The following is a 20,090-nucleotide window of genomic DNA, read 5'->3' as shown; positions in this document are numbered from 1 at the left end:
TAGCGAGTTAAGTACTATGCATGAACAAGAACTAGTCCGATCAGCAGTCCGATGGATTACTGATTCTACCACTTTTCCAGACGAAATAGTGGCACACATGTTTCTGAAGTTGCCCCCAGCCGAGCAGCGACTGGCGGGTATGTATATGAGTCAGCACCTCATTACATTGTACGAGGGTCAACATTCTGATCCAGGTCCGTTACATGATGTCCTGAACGAATTACTCCAGTATAAATGGAAAGGTTTAGGTACTGATTTAATTAGTGTCATTCTAGAACAGCGCCACAAATATAGAACGTTCTTGAACCCGCATTTTGTTCATGTCTCACCCCCAGAAAGTAAACCCTTTTACATAGACAGACAGAATCCATTACGAGAAGTGCATCCAGTTAAGACAGAGGGTGGTGAAATGCAACGAGTGTTTGTTTACACCTCGATCACAAAGATGGAACTCTTAGAGATGAAAAAGTTAATTCCCTGTCATGATAAAGATCCAGCAGGGTTCCACCGAGAATTAAAAGACATGCTCCGTATGGGAGAATACACGTATCCAGATATTATTAAAATGTTAAAAGTCCTGTTGCCCGCAGGGGTATATGAGAAACTCTAGGAAAAAGATTGGGAGGTGGGAGAGAAAAAGATCGATTCGGCAGTTCTAGAAGCTGAAGATAAGGCACGAGTACCAGGTACCGGTCTTGGAGATAAATGTAAAGAATTACCAGAATTGTTAATACAAGTTTTGCCCAGGTTATTAGCTACTAGAAAGGAAGACTGGGATGCAATCTCAGCATGTAAACAGAAGCAAGATGAAGACATTAGTGATTATTATTCTAGATTTGAAAAATGTTTTACCATAAACAGTGGCCTCAAGACAAGTAGCGAGTCATACCCTCACCTTTTTGTTACTAAATTAGTCGAGAATTCGAGTCCACAAGTTAAGAACCGAGTTTTGAAAGTCGAAAGTACCTGGCAAGCTAGTACCCCGTCCCAGATGTTACAGATGCTCCAGTACCACCAGAATAGAATCAGAGAAGAGCAAGAACACGAGAGAAAACGTATGAAAGACACGAAAATGAAAGTACTAGTTGCACAATCTGTTCCTCAAGACAGTCAGAAGAGGGGTCCGAATCAAGCCAGTCATCCTACAGCTCCCGTTAAAGGAAACTGCAATTATTGTAAACAGCCAGGTCATTTTATAAACGAGTGTGCAGTTCTGAAACACAACATAGCTACCGGTAAAACTAAAGAAAGACCACGTCCGCCTAGACAAGAACAAGTTACACAGACCCCTCAGCCACAGAATGCACAACAGACAGTTACTGTACCGCAGCCTATTGCTGCAACACAGCATGTTACACAGCAGATGTACCAGTATGCACAGTCCGAGTATCCGGAGTATCAGTCATATTCATGAAACAGCCTAGAGAGGGAGGTAGGCTTGCCTCTCATCGAGATACCTGTAGATCAAGAGGGTCCCTATGTTCACAGTCAAGTATTAGGGAAAGATAGAAAGTTTCTGATTGATACAGGGGCAAGTAGGACCACCATCAGCCACGCCGAAGTTCCAGGGGCTCCACTCTCAGGCTCTAGAAATGTTTCCCTTGGATTTTCGGGAAAGCCTATTGTAAACAAAATATCAAAGCCAGTTACTCTAGAAGTAGGTCCATTGTCCCGCACTACTGATCTGTTACTTACGAAGTCATGTCCAGAAAATCTATTAGGCATTAAAACACTGAAAGAGTTAGGTGCAGTTATATGCTGTTCCCCAGAGGGAATACGATTGTTCCTACGTGACTTCAAGGGTCACTATGTATTACGAGATTTTGATCCGAGATTGTCTAATGTTCCGCAGCATCTATGGGCGCAAGGCCCAACTGATGTTGGCTTTATGCAAATCACCCCCCATCGTGTGACTCTCAAGCCAGGTGTAGTGTTACCACGAATCAGACAGTACAGATTGCCACCTGAGGCTGTAGCAGCCTTATCCAAAATTATTGACGACCTCATGGCTCAAGGAGTAGTTGTAGAAACTGACTCCAATGTATGTAATTCTCCGATCATTCCTGTCATGAAACGTACTGATCCGAATGCACCTCCAGTATATCGATTAGTGATTGACCTTCGAGAACTCAATAAATGTATTATTCCTCAGTACCCAGTTGTCTCGGATATTTCTTCCCTATTGACAGCCATTGATTCCGAAGCTTCATTCTTCACTGTCATAGACCTCAAAAATGCGTTTTTTAGTGTCCCCATTCATCCAGACAGCCAGTTTCTTTTCGGATTTTGTTTAAATGGAAGGAGCTATATGTTCACACGAGCTCCTCAAGGTTTCACAGAAAGTCCTAGTATTTACAGTCAAGCACTCAAGAGACAACTAGACAACATTCACATGCCAACTGACACTGCCCTGCTCCAATATGTCGATGATCTCCTGATCACAGCCCGCTCTGAACGTGATTGCGAGCGAGCATCACTTACAGTCTTGTATTTCCTAGCCGAGATGGGGCACAAGGTGTCCCCTTCGAAGCTTCAATTCTGTGTCCAGCAAGTGATCTATTTAGGCCACTTGCTGTCCAAGAGGGGTAGGCAGTTGACACCAGATCGTATCCAGTTAATAGCGAGTCTTCCTCAGCCCAAGACCCAGAAGGAGGTACGTGCTTTTATCGGCCTTACTTCTTATTGCAGACAATGGATTCCTCAGTATGCATTTCTAGCTAAACCACTGATACAGTTAACGACACAGGAGGCAGCCGTATCGACTGTCCTCCCTTGGACATCTGAACATACACTTAGTTTTAATGAGTTAAAGAAAGCTTTATGTCAAGCTCCAGTTCTAGCTACACCGAACTACAGTAAGCCTTTTACACTTTTCGTCACTGAACGCGAAGGTACAGCATTATCTATCCTCACACAAGATCAAGCAGGACAATACAAGCCTTGTGCTTATTTTTCGAGCACATTAGATCCTGTAGCCCAGGCTCTGCCTGCGTGCCTCAAGTCAGTTGCAGCCACAGCACTAGCTATTAGACAAAGTGATTCTATAGTGTTAGGACACTCCCTGACAGTACAAGTTCCACACTCCGTGGAAGTTCTTTTAAACCGAACACAAACTCAGCACTTGACCATTGCACGTTTAACAGGTTATGAATTGACACTGTTCCAGCCACACATAGAAATCAGACGCTGCAACGTTCTAAATCCTGCTACACTGTTACCATCAGCTAATCCAAATCCTGCCACACACGATTGTGTGGAAGTAGTTAACATCATGACAAAGCCAAGACAAGATCTGGCAGATATTCCATTACCAGATCCCGACCTGACACTTTATGTGGATGGTTCATGCATGAGAACAAGTACAGGTGAACTAGTAGCCGCGTATGCAGTGACTACTGACACTGAAGTTATTGAAACACACCGTATTGACACCCTGTCTGCTCAAGCAGCGGAGCTAGTTGCTCTGACTCAAGCCTGCATACACGCCAAGAACCTGAAAGTTAATGTTTACACAGATTCACGTTACGCATTTGGAGTCGTACACGACTTTGGAGTGCTCTGGCAGGACAGAGGTTTCATGACTTCTCATGGAACCAAGATTCAGCATGGTCTCCTTATCCAGGCTCTGTTAGATGCCATACATTTACCGACATCCATCGCTATCATGAAGTGCAAAGCACATACGAAAGTTACTGACACTATTTCCCAAGGTAATGATCTAGCAGATCGCACAGCCAAGCTTACAGCACAGACTCCAGACATTTCAGTTAAGCCAACACAGACACTTACTCCAGATCCGACTACCTGTATGACAGTTAAGGACCCTACTCAAGATGTCATAGATATACAGTTACATGCTACTCCCGATGAAATCAAGAAATGGTCCGAACAAGGAGGGGTCCAGACAGATCAGGGATGGTTGACGAAGGGTAGAGCCACATGGTTTCTCCCCGACTCTATGGTTCAAGTCATTATCAATACCGCACATAGTCCAGCACATTTAGGAGAAAAAGCTATGTTAGACAGTATCCAGAACATTTGGTTCAACAAGCATTTACGAGCTGCAGCCAAGCAGAAAGTCCGTACCTGTATGATATGTTGCCAGTTTAATCCAGGTAAAAGTGTCCCGGTGGAACAAGGTGGATTCCAGCCTCCTGACCACCCCTTTGAAGTCCTCCAAATGGATTATATTCAGATGGAGCGATGTCGAGGTTTCAAGTATGTCCTCGTAGTTGTATGCGCTTTGTCCAGGTGGACGGAGGCATATCCAGTTCCAGATTATACAGCCACGACTACTGCTAAGCAGTTGGTTCGTGAATTCTTCCCCCGTTACGGACTCCCTAGAGTCGTATATTCTGATAACGGCCAGCCATTCTCATCTGAGTTGATGAAACATGTTTCCCTGTTGTTAGGGTACCAGTGGAAGTTCCATTGTGTACGCCATCCTGAAGCAGCCGGTCTCGTAGAGAGACATAATCAGACCCTGAAAATCCGAATTGCAAAAGTATGTCAAGAAAAAGGTGTAGACTGGCTAGTAGCTCTGCCAGTTGCTTTGTTTTACATGCGCATGGTCGCACATTCCAGATCAGGTCTGTCCCCGTACGAGGTCGTATTCGGCCGCCCCCCTAACATGTGGGGTACTCCTAGACCTCGAAGTATTACCGATGTTTCAAGTAATATGCTGACAGATTACCTAGCTTCCTTGATGTCTGCCCTCAACTCTTGTCGTTCACAGGTTGCCGCCGCATTTCCAGACAATACCGAGGTGGCACCGCATGAAATCGTTCCCGGATCCATGGTCCTAGTGCGAAACTTTGATCGTTCAAGTCCGCTGGAGCCTCGCTGGAAGGAGCCCCGACAGGTCCTCCTGGCCACCCGTACAGCCGTGAAGTTGGAGGGACGCAAAGGCTGGGTGCATCTTTCGCATATCAAAAAGTTTTATGGATTGAAGCCCGTTTCAAAGAACATTTCTGAGCATTTAAAGGACTGCCAAAGTACTATTCTTAAGGACTGTCCCGCAAAAGACAATGATACTGCACCCCCCCTATTAGAGAACACTCCGCAACAGGAGTATAAGAAAAAGTTAAGGTCTAGTAAAATAAGTCAGCCAGTTTGATTGTCTAAGTCCTCCCCTAGGTGAAACGGTTAGACCGGTTTCTGACATGTATAAAATAGACCCCCATAGTGAGAGAGTTAGTCAAAACTCAATCCGATGTATCATTTTTCTAAGTTTCATATTATTTCTCAGCATTATGATTTCCTGCACCAGTAATGCATTTTATCTGTATTTTCCAGTTTCTCATGTAAATAAGTCTTCTAATGTTACAGTAGAGCACACGTTTAGTGATCTGCCTCCTCATGAACTCTCTTATCGCCTCGCTATGCGTAACAATTCTTTTATCCGCATGTTACATTATTCACACCAGACCAGCAATGCCACTAATTGTTGGGTGTGTGGTCGACTCCCCCCTTTCCAGACACCGAAGGGAGTTTTGCCACTCTTTCCGTATCCCTTTTCACATAATGGTTCGTGTGGAGCATGGTCCACGTTAACGTCATCCTCAACAGATATGTCTTTTCTTAACAGTACATGTTTTCCAGACAAGCAGGGTCTTCCCCACAGAACAGGGTTAGATCTAGAGAATGAAGTTTACAATTTAGGTAACTATTCTTCGAATTTCATGGTCCTGAATGTTCAGTCTGATTCTACTCCAGACTTACCTGCTATTTCAGTACTACCAGTCAAAGGCGAATTATGTGTCAGAAATTATGGTTCCGTACATGTAGGACATAGTGATTGTACTACTATTGTCAAGTATAGTGACAGTGGGAAATCTATTTTTAAAGCTTCACGTCATTCTTATTTTATTTGTGGTCAGACCGCATATGTTCGTCTGCCCCTCGATTGGGAGGGAACCTGTTACATTGCCTTCCTACTGCCACCAGTTTTTCTAGCCCCATCTGATTATCATAGAAACACACATCTAGTACACTTTAGACATAAAAGGGAGATCGAGTCCCCAATTGTCGATTATACTGAAACTGCTCTAGAACAGTATACAGATTTCAATAAAGGTTTCTTTTTCTTTATAGGACCTGTCCAGAATAGTAAGCTAATCCGTAGGTTAACCAGAACCCTTGAAGCTGTAGTGAATGAGACTGCCTCTGCCCTAGGTAACTTAACCGAAGAACAATCTGCTATGAGATTTGTCGTGCTCCAGAATCGTCTCGTCCTTGACGTCATACTGGCCGATAGGGGCGGGGCCTGTAGAGTCATCGGATCTAGTTGCTGCATTTTCATTCCTAATAACGCGCCGTCTGTTTATTCAGCTATAACCAGACTCCATAAAATTGCCCATATGTTACACCAAGATCCAGGCACCTGGACATGGTCCGGTTGGTTCTGGAATATAATTCCCGCTTGGGGATGGAAAGTATTGTCCTTTCTAGGTATTGCAGTAGCGATCATATTCAGTTGCTGCCTCTGTATACAATGTGGCCCTGCGATTTGCGGCATTTGTGCTACCTCTTGTATTCCTAGTCCCAAGCCCCGTTCTAAATCCCGTTCCAAGAAAATTCGAGACGAGCAAATGATACTGTATGAAATGATAGATGGTATCATGAATATTGATGTTTCCTGATGGAAACGTAGTGACAAGGAGGGAATGTGGAAAAGTAAATTCTGCCATGTTCTGTGTCCCTACGCGTCCCCCATCATATGTCATGTGTGCATGATTAATATGCATATGTATTCCCCATGTTCGATTAAAGACGCAATTACAGTTGTGTCCATCTCTAGTATGCCAGTTTCCAGTTCTCGTGAATACTACGAATATCAGGCCTATGTAAAGCTACGTTGCCACGTTTCTCAGTGTGCACGTTATTTCATTATAAAGTCCCCGTTTCTAGGCCTCAAAAGGGCCTGGACACCAGATTCAGCTTCTGTCTCCTGAGCCCTCGCTGAGGAGCGATACAGCCCCCACCTGTATTCCTGACCCTTCACTTACTTCCTGCCTCACAGTGCCCGGTTCAGCCTGGCTCTGTCTCTGAGTCTGCCAAGAGTATGTTATGATTCTAGTTATCAGTCCAGCCCTCCTTCTCTGCATTCCTAAGCTACTGAACTGCATCAATAGTTTCCGTCATTGTCTAGCCTTTACGTCTCCATGTAAGAGAAATACTGTATTTATGGTCATTTAATATTCTTCATCACGCACTACATGTAGAATAATGCATGCACCAGTCTTAGAGTCTGTTAGCCTTTACCCCGATAGCTTTTGGATTCTATCAACATGTTCTCTAAAACATCAGATACTAGATACTGCTTAGGTACATGTCGCCCTGACTCTCCAGACTTCAGTCTCTGCTCCTAGCACAGAGTTCATAGCCCCCAGCTTCTCCTAGTAACACGTCATTGCCAGTTTGCGCGCACCATCAGGTTAGAGGTCCCGGCTCCTTAGGTAGCCCCCTCCATGTTTCCGCCCCATTCATGACATATTCTGTTACGTTTGCATCACATGTCTATGTATACGCCCTGTTACACCCACTTTCACCCTTATCTTTCGCGACTGCTACGCGTCACACCCTTTGCTCCACCCACTGCTCCGCCTATCATATGTACTGTAATGCAACTGTTTTTACTATATATGCTTGTGTATTGTTATTAAATGCTAGCGCGCTCATCCCAGATCCAGCCCCGGCAGCTGCCGGGCCCTGCCATTCCATTCCTGTGCAGGTTGTCCTGTTCCTGTCCTTTATGCTGTAATAAACCTGCAAAACTCCTACTACCTCGAATCTTGACTCTTATTTATTGAGCTATCTGTTATTGCTATGCCTAGTCAAACCTAGATCCGGTATTATTTATTTATATACCGAAGGGGCCGCCCGAGGTTCGGAGGAGGGCTGGTGTCGTCCGGGGCCCGCCATGCGGGAGGGGTAGGACCACGCCATGAGGCCGGGTCCAACAAGGTTGTTACATGCAAAGGGTGAGATGTAAGAGAACAAGCAACCTCGTGATCTGCTTTAGTCGATGCCAGGGTAGTGTGCTAATGAGAGTGAGATTGAGCGTAGGTGTCTGGTAGGCTGGTGATAGTGTATGCTGTTGTTTAGGTATGCTGGTCAGGTGTTGTGCAGAGATTTGTACGTGTGCATCAGGAGTTTAAATTGGCTCTGTTTGTGGCTGGATAGCCTGTGGAGCGCTCTGAGGTGAGGTGTTATAGGAGTGGGGCAAGGGAGTTTGAGTATGAGTCTTGCAGCAGTTTTCTGCACAAAGTCTGTGTAGGAGTTGCTTGTCTATTTCAGCGCAGAGTGTGTTGCCTTAGTCAAGTCTTTTTGTGATGAGTGCTTGCGTGATGGTTCATCTGGTATTTGGTAGCAGCCACTTGAATATCTTTCAAAGCACTCACTGTGTTAGCTTGTGCTGTAATGTTGAGTTTGTTGTACAAGATGGTCCCAAGATTTCTGGCATGGACAGTAGGTGTTAGTCCTAGCTCTGCTGGTCACCAGATGTCGTCCCATGAGGAGGTCTTGTTTCTGAAAAACAGTACTTCCACCTTGTCGAGGTTGAGTTTCAGGAAGTTGGTTCTCATCCTTTCAGTTACCAAAGTTTGTGAAGTGGATTCTGGAAGCAGTTGTCTTTCTGTCAGTGAGTGGATGATTTGGGTGTCAACGGTGTAGGAGATGATGGTGAGGCCTGGAGATTGGATGATGTTGGCGAGTGGTGTCATGTACATATTGAACAGGGTCTGGCTGTAAGACGATCCCTAGGGGACCATGCAGATCAGGTTCTTGATTCCCAATGTGAAGGGAGATAGCCTGACCTTTTGGGTTCTTTCTGTGAGGAAGGAGCAGATCCAGCTGATTGCGGGTTCCTGAATTCTGATTTCGTGTAGTCTTCTGATGAGTGTGCTGTAGAGAATATGTTGAATGCTATGGAGGTTGAGGAGGATGAGGGCTGCTGTTTTACCATGATGGTCCAAATGTCGTTGATGACTGTAATGAGGGTTGCTTTGGTGCTGTTTTTTTTTTTTCTGAAACCTGATTGAGTGTTATCCAGTAGGATGTGTAGTTCAAGGTGGCTTGTGAGTTGCATGTTGATGGCCTTCTCTAGCACTTTGTCTGGGTGCAGGGAGATCAGGCGGACGTTTCTCAGTTGGTTAGGGTCGGCTGATGGCATCATGAGGAGGGCGCTGACTGCTGCGTGCTTCTTGTCTTTTGGGAATGAGGCAGATGTGGTGTGGGTGGGTGCTGATTGGCCGTGCTCCGAGGTTGTATATGCGTTGGGGGCATGGATCTGTTGGGGCCTCTGAATGGATGGCCTGCATGATAGTCGCTGTATCTTCGCTGACAAGAGTTTACCATTCAGTCAGTTGGCCATTTTGGAAGGTGACTGGCAGGTTGACGATGAGATATCTGGGGTCTGGTTGGTGTGTGTAGTAAAACAAATCATAAAGAGGGCCTTAGTGTTTAAGATAAAACAAGTGCTTTCTAAATCTATATTTTAGTACTGCTCAATCACTCTGTATGTAGTGTAAACATTTTTTAAATGTCTGTTAAAAGGACGCACTCCAAAACTCATCTGGTAACACTCTTATGTTATCGCTCAAACAGAATAAATCTTTGCGACCATGAAGCTTCCAGTAACGTGATGAGTTAAAGCCTATACTGGCTTCCAGGCTGCCTTTAATTTTGGTGATTAACCAATTGGCCACATTCACATTTCTTTCAGGTAGGGGGCACTATGGCGAGAAGGCTTGTTCCTTTTTTAAGTATCTGTCCCTCCCTCTGCATCACAACACAGAAACCACCCCATCTTCCTTCACTTTGAGCCGGAGGCACTTGAAGGTCTACATTAACTATCCAAGGATGGTTGTTTTTAATAAAGGGTATGGGAGCCTTTCTTGTAAAGTTCAAAAAGAATCAGCACCACATTCCCCAAAGATCTCACCGCCTTTGACCTCTGAAAGAAACACATACAGCAGCAGAGCAAATTGAAAGGGACACTACCCTATAATGAGAGAGAGACAGCAGAGACTATGTCTCAGAACTTGTATGTCGGATGCTGGAATGCGCAGGCCCATAAAGAAGATGCTCACACCATGGACCTGTTTTACCAGCCAGTCGCCATATCTATAGGAGAAGCATCCTGTTATTTGTGGGATGATCATTGAAAAGGTTTCAAAGAATTGGTGAAAAGGCCAACAGTTAACACACAGAGATGACTAAGAAGGGCAAGGAATTCTGGGCCTAATGGAATAAACCTTGTTCATCAATCTTATGTGCCAATTGCACAGCGACAGATTTTCTAGCAGGGATGCTATATGCAATGCAACCTGTGTATAAATTGATTGCATAGCAAATTGTCCGCCAACAAAGGGTCACAAAATCACTTGCCTAATTAATATTAATTAGGCAGGTCACATTTCCCACCCTCTGCTATTGGTCACGATTATATGGTTTATAGCCTGTCAGGGATAACATCCATCCATCCATGAATTTGCATACCCTAAGGGGGAGCATATTAAGTACCTCAGAAGAAGATGTAGACAGCTTCCCCTTTGAGAATCAGATACCAACCCAGCTCTTGTATCAGTATCTGACAGAAGGTTTTCCACTGCATTTACAGTCACAAACCATTGATACCTTTCATTACAAATCGCTGTTAGGAGGGAATGCCTCTTTCTTGCCCCCTCCTCATTCCAGTTAGCAATTAGTCGCAAAAATACCTGCAAGTCAGAGCATTTATTACTACTTAAAAAATGTCTTTGATTTATTGGATCCTTGCTTTTTGAGGTCTCAAAGCCTGTAATTTTGTGAATGACAGACTTTGTTAACGTAAAATCGGTGATTGGGCCCCCTATTCCTCTAGGGTGCTATATGCAACACAGTCTCATTTGTATGGCAGTACTCTTAGTTTGTGTACGTATCCCTTCTCCATATGATATTTACCACAACTGTGTAAACTTCAATTGCTTGATGCCAGATACCATAATCTGGTGCCATGGTGTTAGAGCATGTGTTGCATGGAGCCTTTACTAGTGCCTGTAAAACTGGTGTTAGACATGTACAATCTGCTAATAGATCAGGCCAATATGAAGCGTGTCCTTTCCACGCAAAAAAGTGAGGTTCGAAAAGCCTGTTGTCCGAGTGTGTAGTCAGCAGAAACTAACTAAGCGGTTCTCTATTTATCTGTTTATTTATTTAATCATTTTATTTATTTATTGCATATATTTAAATTGTGTGAACCTCACGACATTGGCGGTGAGAACACTTTACAGGCAATTTCCAGGAGCTGATATGTAAAAAAATAATGCTTACTGCTAAACACTCTGCCTGCTTGCATTATTCAAGATCTTTTCGGAAGGTCTATATATAAATTGGCATTTCTCTTCATTTGTAATATGTTCTAAAGCGCTCAATATGCTGCCTTGCAGGCACTCCGAGCACTTTAGATACAAGTTGTGGCTGATGGTAATAGGCACCATTTCGGATAGTGTGTGTGAGTCGGTGTAACTTAGTACTTCTTTTCAGAAAGCGTGTTTGGTGTGTCAATTATATAGGGATGTGTTGGACTTGGCCCTTTTTGCAGGATCATCCCTGAACTTTTTGCCTTCCTCCTGTATGTATTTTGTCTGACCTGTTTTTGTTGGTTTTATGATTCTGGGCACTTTCCCACTGCTGATCAGTGCTAAAGTGCATATGCTCTCCCTATTGTAAATTGATGTATGGATTAGTGATTGGCTGATTTGGTTTACTTGTCAGACCCTAGTACAGTGCACCAGGAGTGCCCAGGGCTTGTAAATCAAATGCTGCTGGTGGGCTTGCAGCATTAGGTGTGCCACCCACAGAAGCAGCCTGTAAAAGTGTGGCTAAGGCTTGCTATTGCAGAACCTGTGTGCAGTCTGGTACTGCCATGCTGACTGGGCAAGTGCACCCACTTGCCAGTCCCTAAACCTTCCCTTTTCTTCATATCAGACATCCCTATGGTAGGCCCAAGGGCAGGGTGCTTTGTAAGTATAAGGCAGGACATGCCCTGGTGTGTGCGGCATGTCCTAATAGTGAATTACAGCCATTTTTGTTTTTCACTATTGCAAGGATACCTGTTCTCCATAGGCCAGAATGGGTAGTTAGATTATTACATTTTATAATCCTAACTGACTCTGGGAACATGTTAGAAATTCGAGTTTAGAATGCCTGAACTCAGAATGATAAAATACATCTTTTAGTGAAGTTGGTTTTAACATTCTGTGTTTCAAAATACCACTTTTAGAAAGTAGGTATTTTCTTGTCTAACTATCCAAGCCTGCCTCTGCTAGGTTGTGTATTCCTTGTCTGGAGTTTGAGTGACAGGGCTGGGGGATTCCCAGAGACAGGGTGAGTCAGCCCAGTGGTGAATAGAGAGATCTGCATCTAGATGGGAGGGAGGAGTTGCACCTGGGACCTGAATAGGTCTGTGCCTTCCCTCCACAATGCCGGCTCCACCCCCTGTGGTGCGTCTGATGTATCTACCCTGCACTGTGAAACGAGAGGAGTCATGTCAACAGAGTGCTCGTGGGCTGTGCCTTTCCTCCACAATGCTGGCTCCACCTCCTGTGGGGCGTCTGATGGTTCTTTCCTGCACTGTGCAAGGAAAGAAGGAGTCATTTAAACAGAGTGCTCCAGAACTGGTTTGGACTAGGCAAAGTCCCCTCTGCCCTCAGAGGACAAAGGATTTTGGGGTATAAGTATTGGAACCCTGATCCCAAGAATTTAGATCACTTTTGGACTACAAATAGAAACCTTTGCTGAGGAGAGGAACCTGAAGTGCTGCTTGAGGGATTGGTTTGCAGTGGTTGCCTGACTGCCAAAGAAAGGAGAAAGGACTTTGTGTGCACTTTATTCAACTTGTGAAGGATCTCCAAGGGCTTGAGAAAAGAGCTTGCCTCTTGCTGAAGTCTCAGGGACAACGAACTTCAACCCCCAGATCCCCTGAGTTCTTCGGAAGTGCCTGCTGCTGTTTTGGGCCTTCTGAGAGACTGCGTGTCGCAAGGAGCTGTAAGTGCGACTCAAGAGGGAGAAGCGTGTCGCCGTCGCAGCCGCTTCCGTCGCATCTTGGATGTTGCCGCTGTAGCTGACGCATTGCACCACATCTCAAGAAACATCCTGCAACCCCGAAGAAGCGCGTCGCCGTCGCAGCCGCTGCCGTCTCATCATGGATGTCACAGCTGTAGCTGACGCATAGCACCGCATCAAGAGAAGCGTCTCGCAACGAGGAAGAAGCGTGTCGCCGTCGCTGCCGTCGCATCACTGAGTAAGGATGTCGCCGCCGTAGCTGTCGCATTGCACCGCCTCGCATCCATGGAGAAGCGTGCAGCTGTCGGAGCTGTTGTCGTTGCATCACTAAACAAGGGTGTCGCCGCGGCAGTTGTCTCATCGAGTGGAAGCGTCTTGCATCTTTGGAGAAGAGTGTCGCTGCCAAAGCCGCTGTCGTCGCATCACTGAACAAGAGTGTCGCCGCTGCAGCTGACGCACCGAGTCGAGACTTCTCGCAACATCGGAGAAGCGTGCCGCATCAGGAAGAACTTGACGTCTTTATTTCTTTGCACCGGAACTTTGCCGCATTTCCATCGTTGCAACACTTTCGTTGCCCTGCGTGTCGCATCTTAAGGTACATTGACTCAAAGTGTCGCATTTTTAGAACTATAGAGAACTGAGCTAAAACTACCATTTTAAGTATAGTATTATGCATTTTTGTTGTTTGTGGTCTTGTGATAAGTCTATATAAAGTATACTTATTTTTTATATAAAACTTGTGTGGTGTCCATCTGTAGTGTTGTCACTTGATTACTGTGTGTGTTCACAAATGCTTTACACACTTTCTCTGAGATAAACCTGTCTGCTCGTGCCTAGCTACCAAGGGAGTGAGCAGGGGCTATTTTAGGAGTGTACCTCCTTACCCTGACTAGAGGCAAGGGTCCCTATTTGTCACAAGTTCCTACCTGTGTCAACTAGAGACCCCCGAATCTAACATGATGGCGCTGATGTCCTGGATATGGATGGTTAATAGTAGGTTGAGCAGTGACAATATTATCAATAGGGATCGAAGCAGCCTAAACAGGGAGAATTTTGGCCCCAGTCCACTGGCCCTTTTCAGTCAATGCAGTATGGTGCAAGAGTATTACGTTTTAAATATGTTAAATATAGAGTAGCTAAAATATCAATGAGTGAAACATATACTAGGTAAGTATACATTGGTAAGTATTAATGAACTGTACATGACTCCACGTATGTGTTACTTGATTATATATAGCTCTTCAATGGCCATTGATGTAAAATTAAGAATAGTAAATCTACATTTAGCAAAATATATTTCCTTTTGTGATAATTTTGTTGCCAGTATTTTTGCTACGATATTCTTGTATCGATCGATATACATATAATCGAAACTCATACATACAATTGTCTCAGCATCTCAAGATCAGTTGTAGGATCCTCTTTTGAATTCAGTTCAAGGCCTTTTTGATAAGTTAGGTTTTAAGAAATTTTCTGAGAAGCACTCTCAAAGATGCAGTGAATTTCTACTGGCATAGTCTGAATATTGGCTGATTAAAGAGTCCTTTTCAGTATTGTTCTAGCCACTTAGACTTCTGTTTCGGAAAGCCTTCTGAATGATGAACATCCATCATTTTAATAATTTCTATGTATCAAATTGTAGTTAATGGATTCTATTGTATGCATTTGTTTAAAAGGACCTGTGACCCAATAAGCTATAAATAATAAAAAAATAACTCCCTGTGGCAAATTAAATAGTACTTTGAATTTGATCCTGACTTCCCCATGAAACTAGAGGTGAGCTTTTAAGACTAATTTGATGTGGTTGTTTTTCCTCCAGTTGAGTGCCAGTATTGCCGCATAATCATGTCTGTGGAGCACTCAGTCAACAATCCCTTTTGAGTCATGCTGGATATCAAGCTTACAATGACAAGCAATCTGATTCAGGGCCTCACTAGGCGCTCTTGGGTCGTGCATACCAGCCTCCCCCTGCCCGCAGTAACAGACAAAAGGGGTAATATTAATTCCTGGGAGTTGGTTTACCAGGAGTTGCAAAGTATATGTGGAGGGTATCCACAGAAATGAGAAATTGCCTAGGTAATACAGAATATTGCACCTGTAGTTACAGAAGATCTCATAATACCGATGGGGAGTCCAACTCTTGTTATGCATCTACATCAAGATTAGAGTGGGACTCATATCTTCATGTCTGTCCGTGCAGCTTCCAATAGAGTGCCACTGGGAGGGGAGGGGTGTCAAAATATGCTTCTCAGAAATTCCCGTCTCTGTAAATTCCCCAAAATAAGTTTTACAATAGAAATAAGTCTCACTGTAAGGTGAAGGGTGTTTTGAAAATCTAAGCACACACGAGTCAACGATCAAATAAAGCAGCAGTATCCTTTTTTGGTTCAAGAGAGCCAGAGCCATGCCAGATTTTTACCGATAATTGATGAATAGGCAATTCTCATTCAGATTAATTGGGCACATTTGCATAATGTTATTTGTGAAATTTCTCAAAATGCTGTCAATATTACTCGATATATCAGTATAGGATAATGTAGTTTCCCAGTATGTCCCATGACCTTTGCAGGCGTGGGATGAACATATTTGTGTACAGAAGTTATGTGAGATGCCAGCAAGAGACTGGTTACAAAAAACGTATAATGAGAAATGTTGCTTAATTATGTAGATTTCATGTTAAAGTCAACTCTCGATATTTTGCCCGCATGATTACAATTTTGCTCAGGCTTATCCTTGGTTTATCCCAAAAATCTGGCTTGGATTCACTACTTGTTAGCCAACCCTAACGCACTGTAAATGGGCCTGCGATTTCTTGCGGGCCTATGCAGTGAGAAAACGTAGACACATCTGGTGGTGTATTTTTGCCCATGCAACATGCTGATGCCAATTTAAGGATTTAATTGGTAGAGGACAACCTGTTAGTCTGTCGAGACTGATTACGATTTCCTCAATTTAAGAGGCTGCTTTTTTTTACATCATATCTCTGGGAATAGCACATATATCAAATCTGATTTTGGAATGAATCTTCTAACCTTAACATTGACTCACAGGAAATTGTGACCAGGCTGAAATATTTTGTGCACATATGGTCGGTATGCTCTGATATCATGAATGCATCATTTTCTTTGCCTCTTGCAAGAACGTTTATAGGCAAAATTAGCAAGGGGTGATAAGCAAATTGCTGTGAGTGTGTGTGTGTGTGTATGTGTGTATATATACATACAAGTACATACTCGGACCAAAGATAGAACCCCTCGATCTACCTCATAAAGTTGTTGATAGCAGAAAGATTACGGGTCATAGATTTAGCTCTCGTCTAATTTCCATATTTACATTGTGAATAATGTCTTGAAATATCTCACACTCAGTTTGGAAATAGACAAAATAACGTAGTGCATCACACCTACATATTTAATATTGGAGCTCCATATGCCTAGGCTGAACATCAAGCTTTTTTGTCTACTTATCTTTATTTTTATCTCAGCTAGGGGTCTGACACTTAGCCCTTTAGCTAGACCCTCATGTGGTTAGTGAAAATGTCAGCCCTGGCCACAGTTGTAACCTGCCTTTCTTATGTTGTATATAACAGGGGTGTCCACCGTAGGTCCTGGAGAGCCAGCTAAATGCCAACATTTCATGATAACTGCTGATGGTATATCTTACATGGACATCCTGAAAATCTGAAATAGATCTAGCCATTTGGATCTGACATGGGCACACTTACTATGAAATGTCTTACTGTTTGGTTTAGGTTACCTAAAATAGATCACATATTACACTTCTAATTATACAGATCTCTTAATAAAAAGAGGACAACCGGTTCAAATATATACTCTGCTGGGTATTTCATATCTAATACATCGGTATCCCAGAAGAGAGATTTTCATTGGTCTCTTGTGCAGGAGATCCCTATCAAACTAGTTTACACATTTTAAGGCCAATCCGATATATGCCAAGATACAGAGGTAGGCCTAATCCAGGAAGGATCCTTGGAGTAACATGTGCCTCTTGTTTTATTCTGTTGTTACATGTGAATACAGTAATTTTTTTGCAAATCATCCGTATTGGATAAGACCAGAAAATTCCCTTTCTAAGCGCTTGGGAAGCGCTCCAAGAAGCAAAATTCTATTTCACCCGAGGCAATGAAAATACACGGATGGTTTCTGGCAAGAGGTTTATTTACCACTCACAAACTGTCAATTTGTGAAGTGCTGGAAAGATTGTGTGTAGGCCAATTTTAAGTGCATAAAAGTAAACAACAAAACTAACATTCTCCAGGCCTTACTACCTTGAATGATATTAGGCAAGCTGCTTGCAAACATTATGTGTGGGAAAATGTACTGTTTACAGCAAATTATAAGGATATTGAGCGTAACCGAGGCGTTCATACTTACATAAAGACTAGAGGCCACGTGCTGAGTACATTTATGAGGTCGTGAACCTCGGAGGAGACTTGCAACACCATTTTAAAGGGACAACACTTCACGGGGCATTTATTATTCCATGTAAGTGCCTGTTTCTCCCATTCAGAGCACTCGAAATTGTTCCTAGGTGAGGTGTCAGTAAGTCATTTTGTCTTGTTCATTTTTTTCTTTTATTGAGAAATTATACTCTTTTTTTATTGTTGGCAAATATAGCCTGGACTTACTTGTCAGTAGCCTTTATTGGTGATTTTATTAACAAAAGCTAATGGGTGCAGCTAGGCTCTCTTATTTCCCATGTTAGACAGGATCCGTTCCTCAGTCAAGATGTATCTAAAGAGGGGGTGCAGCTTAATGCCATATAGATACGTTTGTAATGTCATTCATACTGATTCCCCCGTATGTGCTGCATGCTTCATTTTTTTAATTTTGTAGCTACCTCGTTTAATTTTTTTCTACCTGCACCTCTTGAAATTTAACCCAACTCTTTTTGCTTTTCTTCAGCAATCTGTGAACAAGGGTGCAAGTACGGAGAATGTTTGGGCGCAAACAAATGCAAATGCCTTCCTGGCTTCACTGGAAAAAGCTGCAATCAAGGTTTGTAAACAGCGCAGCAAGTGTGTTTTGTGTGTACACGGTGAACGGGTGCAGTTCCATGTGCCTTAATGCAAAGTGGGATTTCTGAAAGCTATGGATTTCGACGATTTACAATTGCAACTTTATTGAAGTAGTGTGGCTCACTGGTTAGAGGCGGCAGACCCGAGAGCAGAGGACGGCCCGGGACCAGGGTTCGATTCCCGGCGCGGCAGGTTTCTGGACCAGGGTCAGCGGACTTGATAATTCTCTCGCCTCGGTGCCCACTCTGATCAGCGATCACACTCGGCAACTCTGGGCATTAGCTTGCCTCATCTTCACTAACGGCCCCACCAGACCGCCGGGGATGCCTGGTCTCACCCTGGAGATACCCATTAAGGGACCATCTCTCAGGGAAGCCAGGAAGGGTTTCGCAGCGGTCTTGGACTTAGGACTCAATCACGAGTACCCTTCGAGAGTACTAGGTGCTATTTGTCACATGATCCGTTAAAATACAATACTCTAGCGTTTGCGATTTAATGGGTCCAATAAATGATACCTATATTGCGAGTTTAGATCTCAAAAATATTGCATAACGCGTGAACTTCGGTGCTTCAATCCCCCAAAATCCACATCTCCTGTTATTTTCTGGTCACTTTCACTTGGTAACCATTGGCAGGTTTGACCTCCCTAAACTTATACAGGGTATGCGGATTTTATTGCATCAGCTAATTCCTGGGTGCCCTTAAAACTGCATAACTCTTTATTCTGAACACTGCCAAATAAGGGTTTGCACGCCAGTAGGACTTTTACAGGCATCTTGTAACCACAGCCTTTATATGGGTTGAATGCCTACTGCCTGGTTTAAGAAAGTTAAAAATGAGGCAATTTTTATAATACAAATCTTGATGTGATATGTCTGATATATATTTGGCAGGGCATTCGATTAGAGGTGCAAGAAGCAAAGCATATTGAAAATGGACAGTTATATGTCACCCATGGCTTAATTTAAAAAAAAAAAAAAAGTGAAGTGGACCAAACTCTTTTTCTTAAAAGCCGAGCTCTAGCCCTATTGATGATCGTCTTGATTCAACACCTTACACCAACTGTGTCTTTAATTTTCTCATGACTTTAATTTTCATCCTTTCTTTCTCCCGCTGTTACTGTTTCATATCTTTCTGTTATTCCTGCTGCCTTCCTTTTCTGTCCTTCTCACTCTTGCTTATGGTCAAAGTGAGGCCATAAAAATGGGTGCTGGTGGCACAAATTCCGCACTGGTCTTAGCGGATCTGATTCTCATATGTTTTAGCACTCCTAAATTCAACTGATGTCCACAAATAATTGTGGGCATAAAATCAAATTTCTGATAGAAGGAGTCAGAAAAGTAAAATATTAACCCCACAACACCCTCATCAGAAGACTCCACAAATGCGGTATCCAATGACCAGCACTCAACTGGATATGCTCCTTGCTTATAGGAAGAACCTGGAGAGTCAGCCTGCTACTTTTCCCATCTGCGGTCGTGAACCTGCATGCGGAGTCCCCTAGAGTTCTTCCCTCAGCCCAACTCTGTTTAACATCTACATGGCTCCACTCGCTGACACCATCAGGTCTTAAGGCATCACACTCATCTCCTACGCAGACTCATCTCCCTGATGGACAACACGCCCACTACTAGAACAATGTTCATCAAATGTATAACCCTGGTTGCGGAGAGGATGAGAACCAACTGCTTGAAACTGAACACCAACAAGACTGATATACTGGTCTTTAGAAACAAGAACTCCCTGTTGGACTCCTCCTATTAGCTGACAGAACTGGGACCCACACCACCACCCACCAACCACACCAGAAATCTGGGGATCATCCTGGACGACTAGCTGAACATGAGGGCACAAATCAACGTAGTGAGCTCCGCTTGCTTCCATATCCTATGAATGCTACAAAAAATCTTCAAGTAGCTCCCACAGAACACCAGACGAACTGTCACAAAAGCACTCATCACAAGCCATCTCAACTACGGCAACACATGGTACACCGTAATTTCAA

At 43.6% G+C, this 20,090-nt stretch overlaps 1 protein-coding gene across 1 annotated transcript in view; it reads left to right on the top strand.

Annotated features, from left to right (window-relative positions):
- EGFL6 (EGF like domain multiple 6) overlaps window positions 1–20,090 on the top strand; it is a 580,012-nt gene that overhangs the window by 204,041 nt on the left and 355,881 nt on the right. The window contains exon 3 of the mRNA XM_078657865.1: window positions 17,973–18,065. Within this exon, the coding sequence (XP_078513991.1) occupies window positions 17,973–18,065 (93 nt within the window). The remainder of the gene's footprint in view (window positions 1–17,972; window positions 18,066–20,090) is intronic.

This window comes from Lissotriton helveticus, chromosome 8 (genome assembly GCF_964261635.1).
Source record: "Lissotriton helveticus chromosome 8, aLisHel1.1, whole genome shotgun sequence".
In the NCBI taxonomy this organism is placed as follows: domain Eukaryota; kingdom Metazoa; phylum Chordata; class Amphibia; order Caudata; family Salamandridae; genus Lissotriton; species Lissotriton helveticus.
Note: the sequence above shows the minus strand (reverse complement) of the source record. Positions and strands in the feature narration are given on the sequence as shown.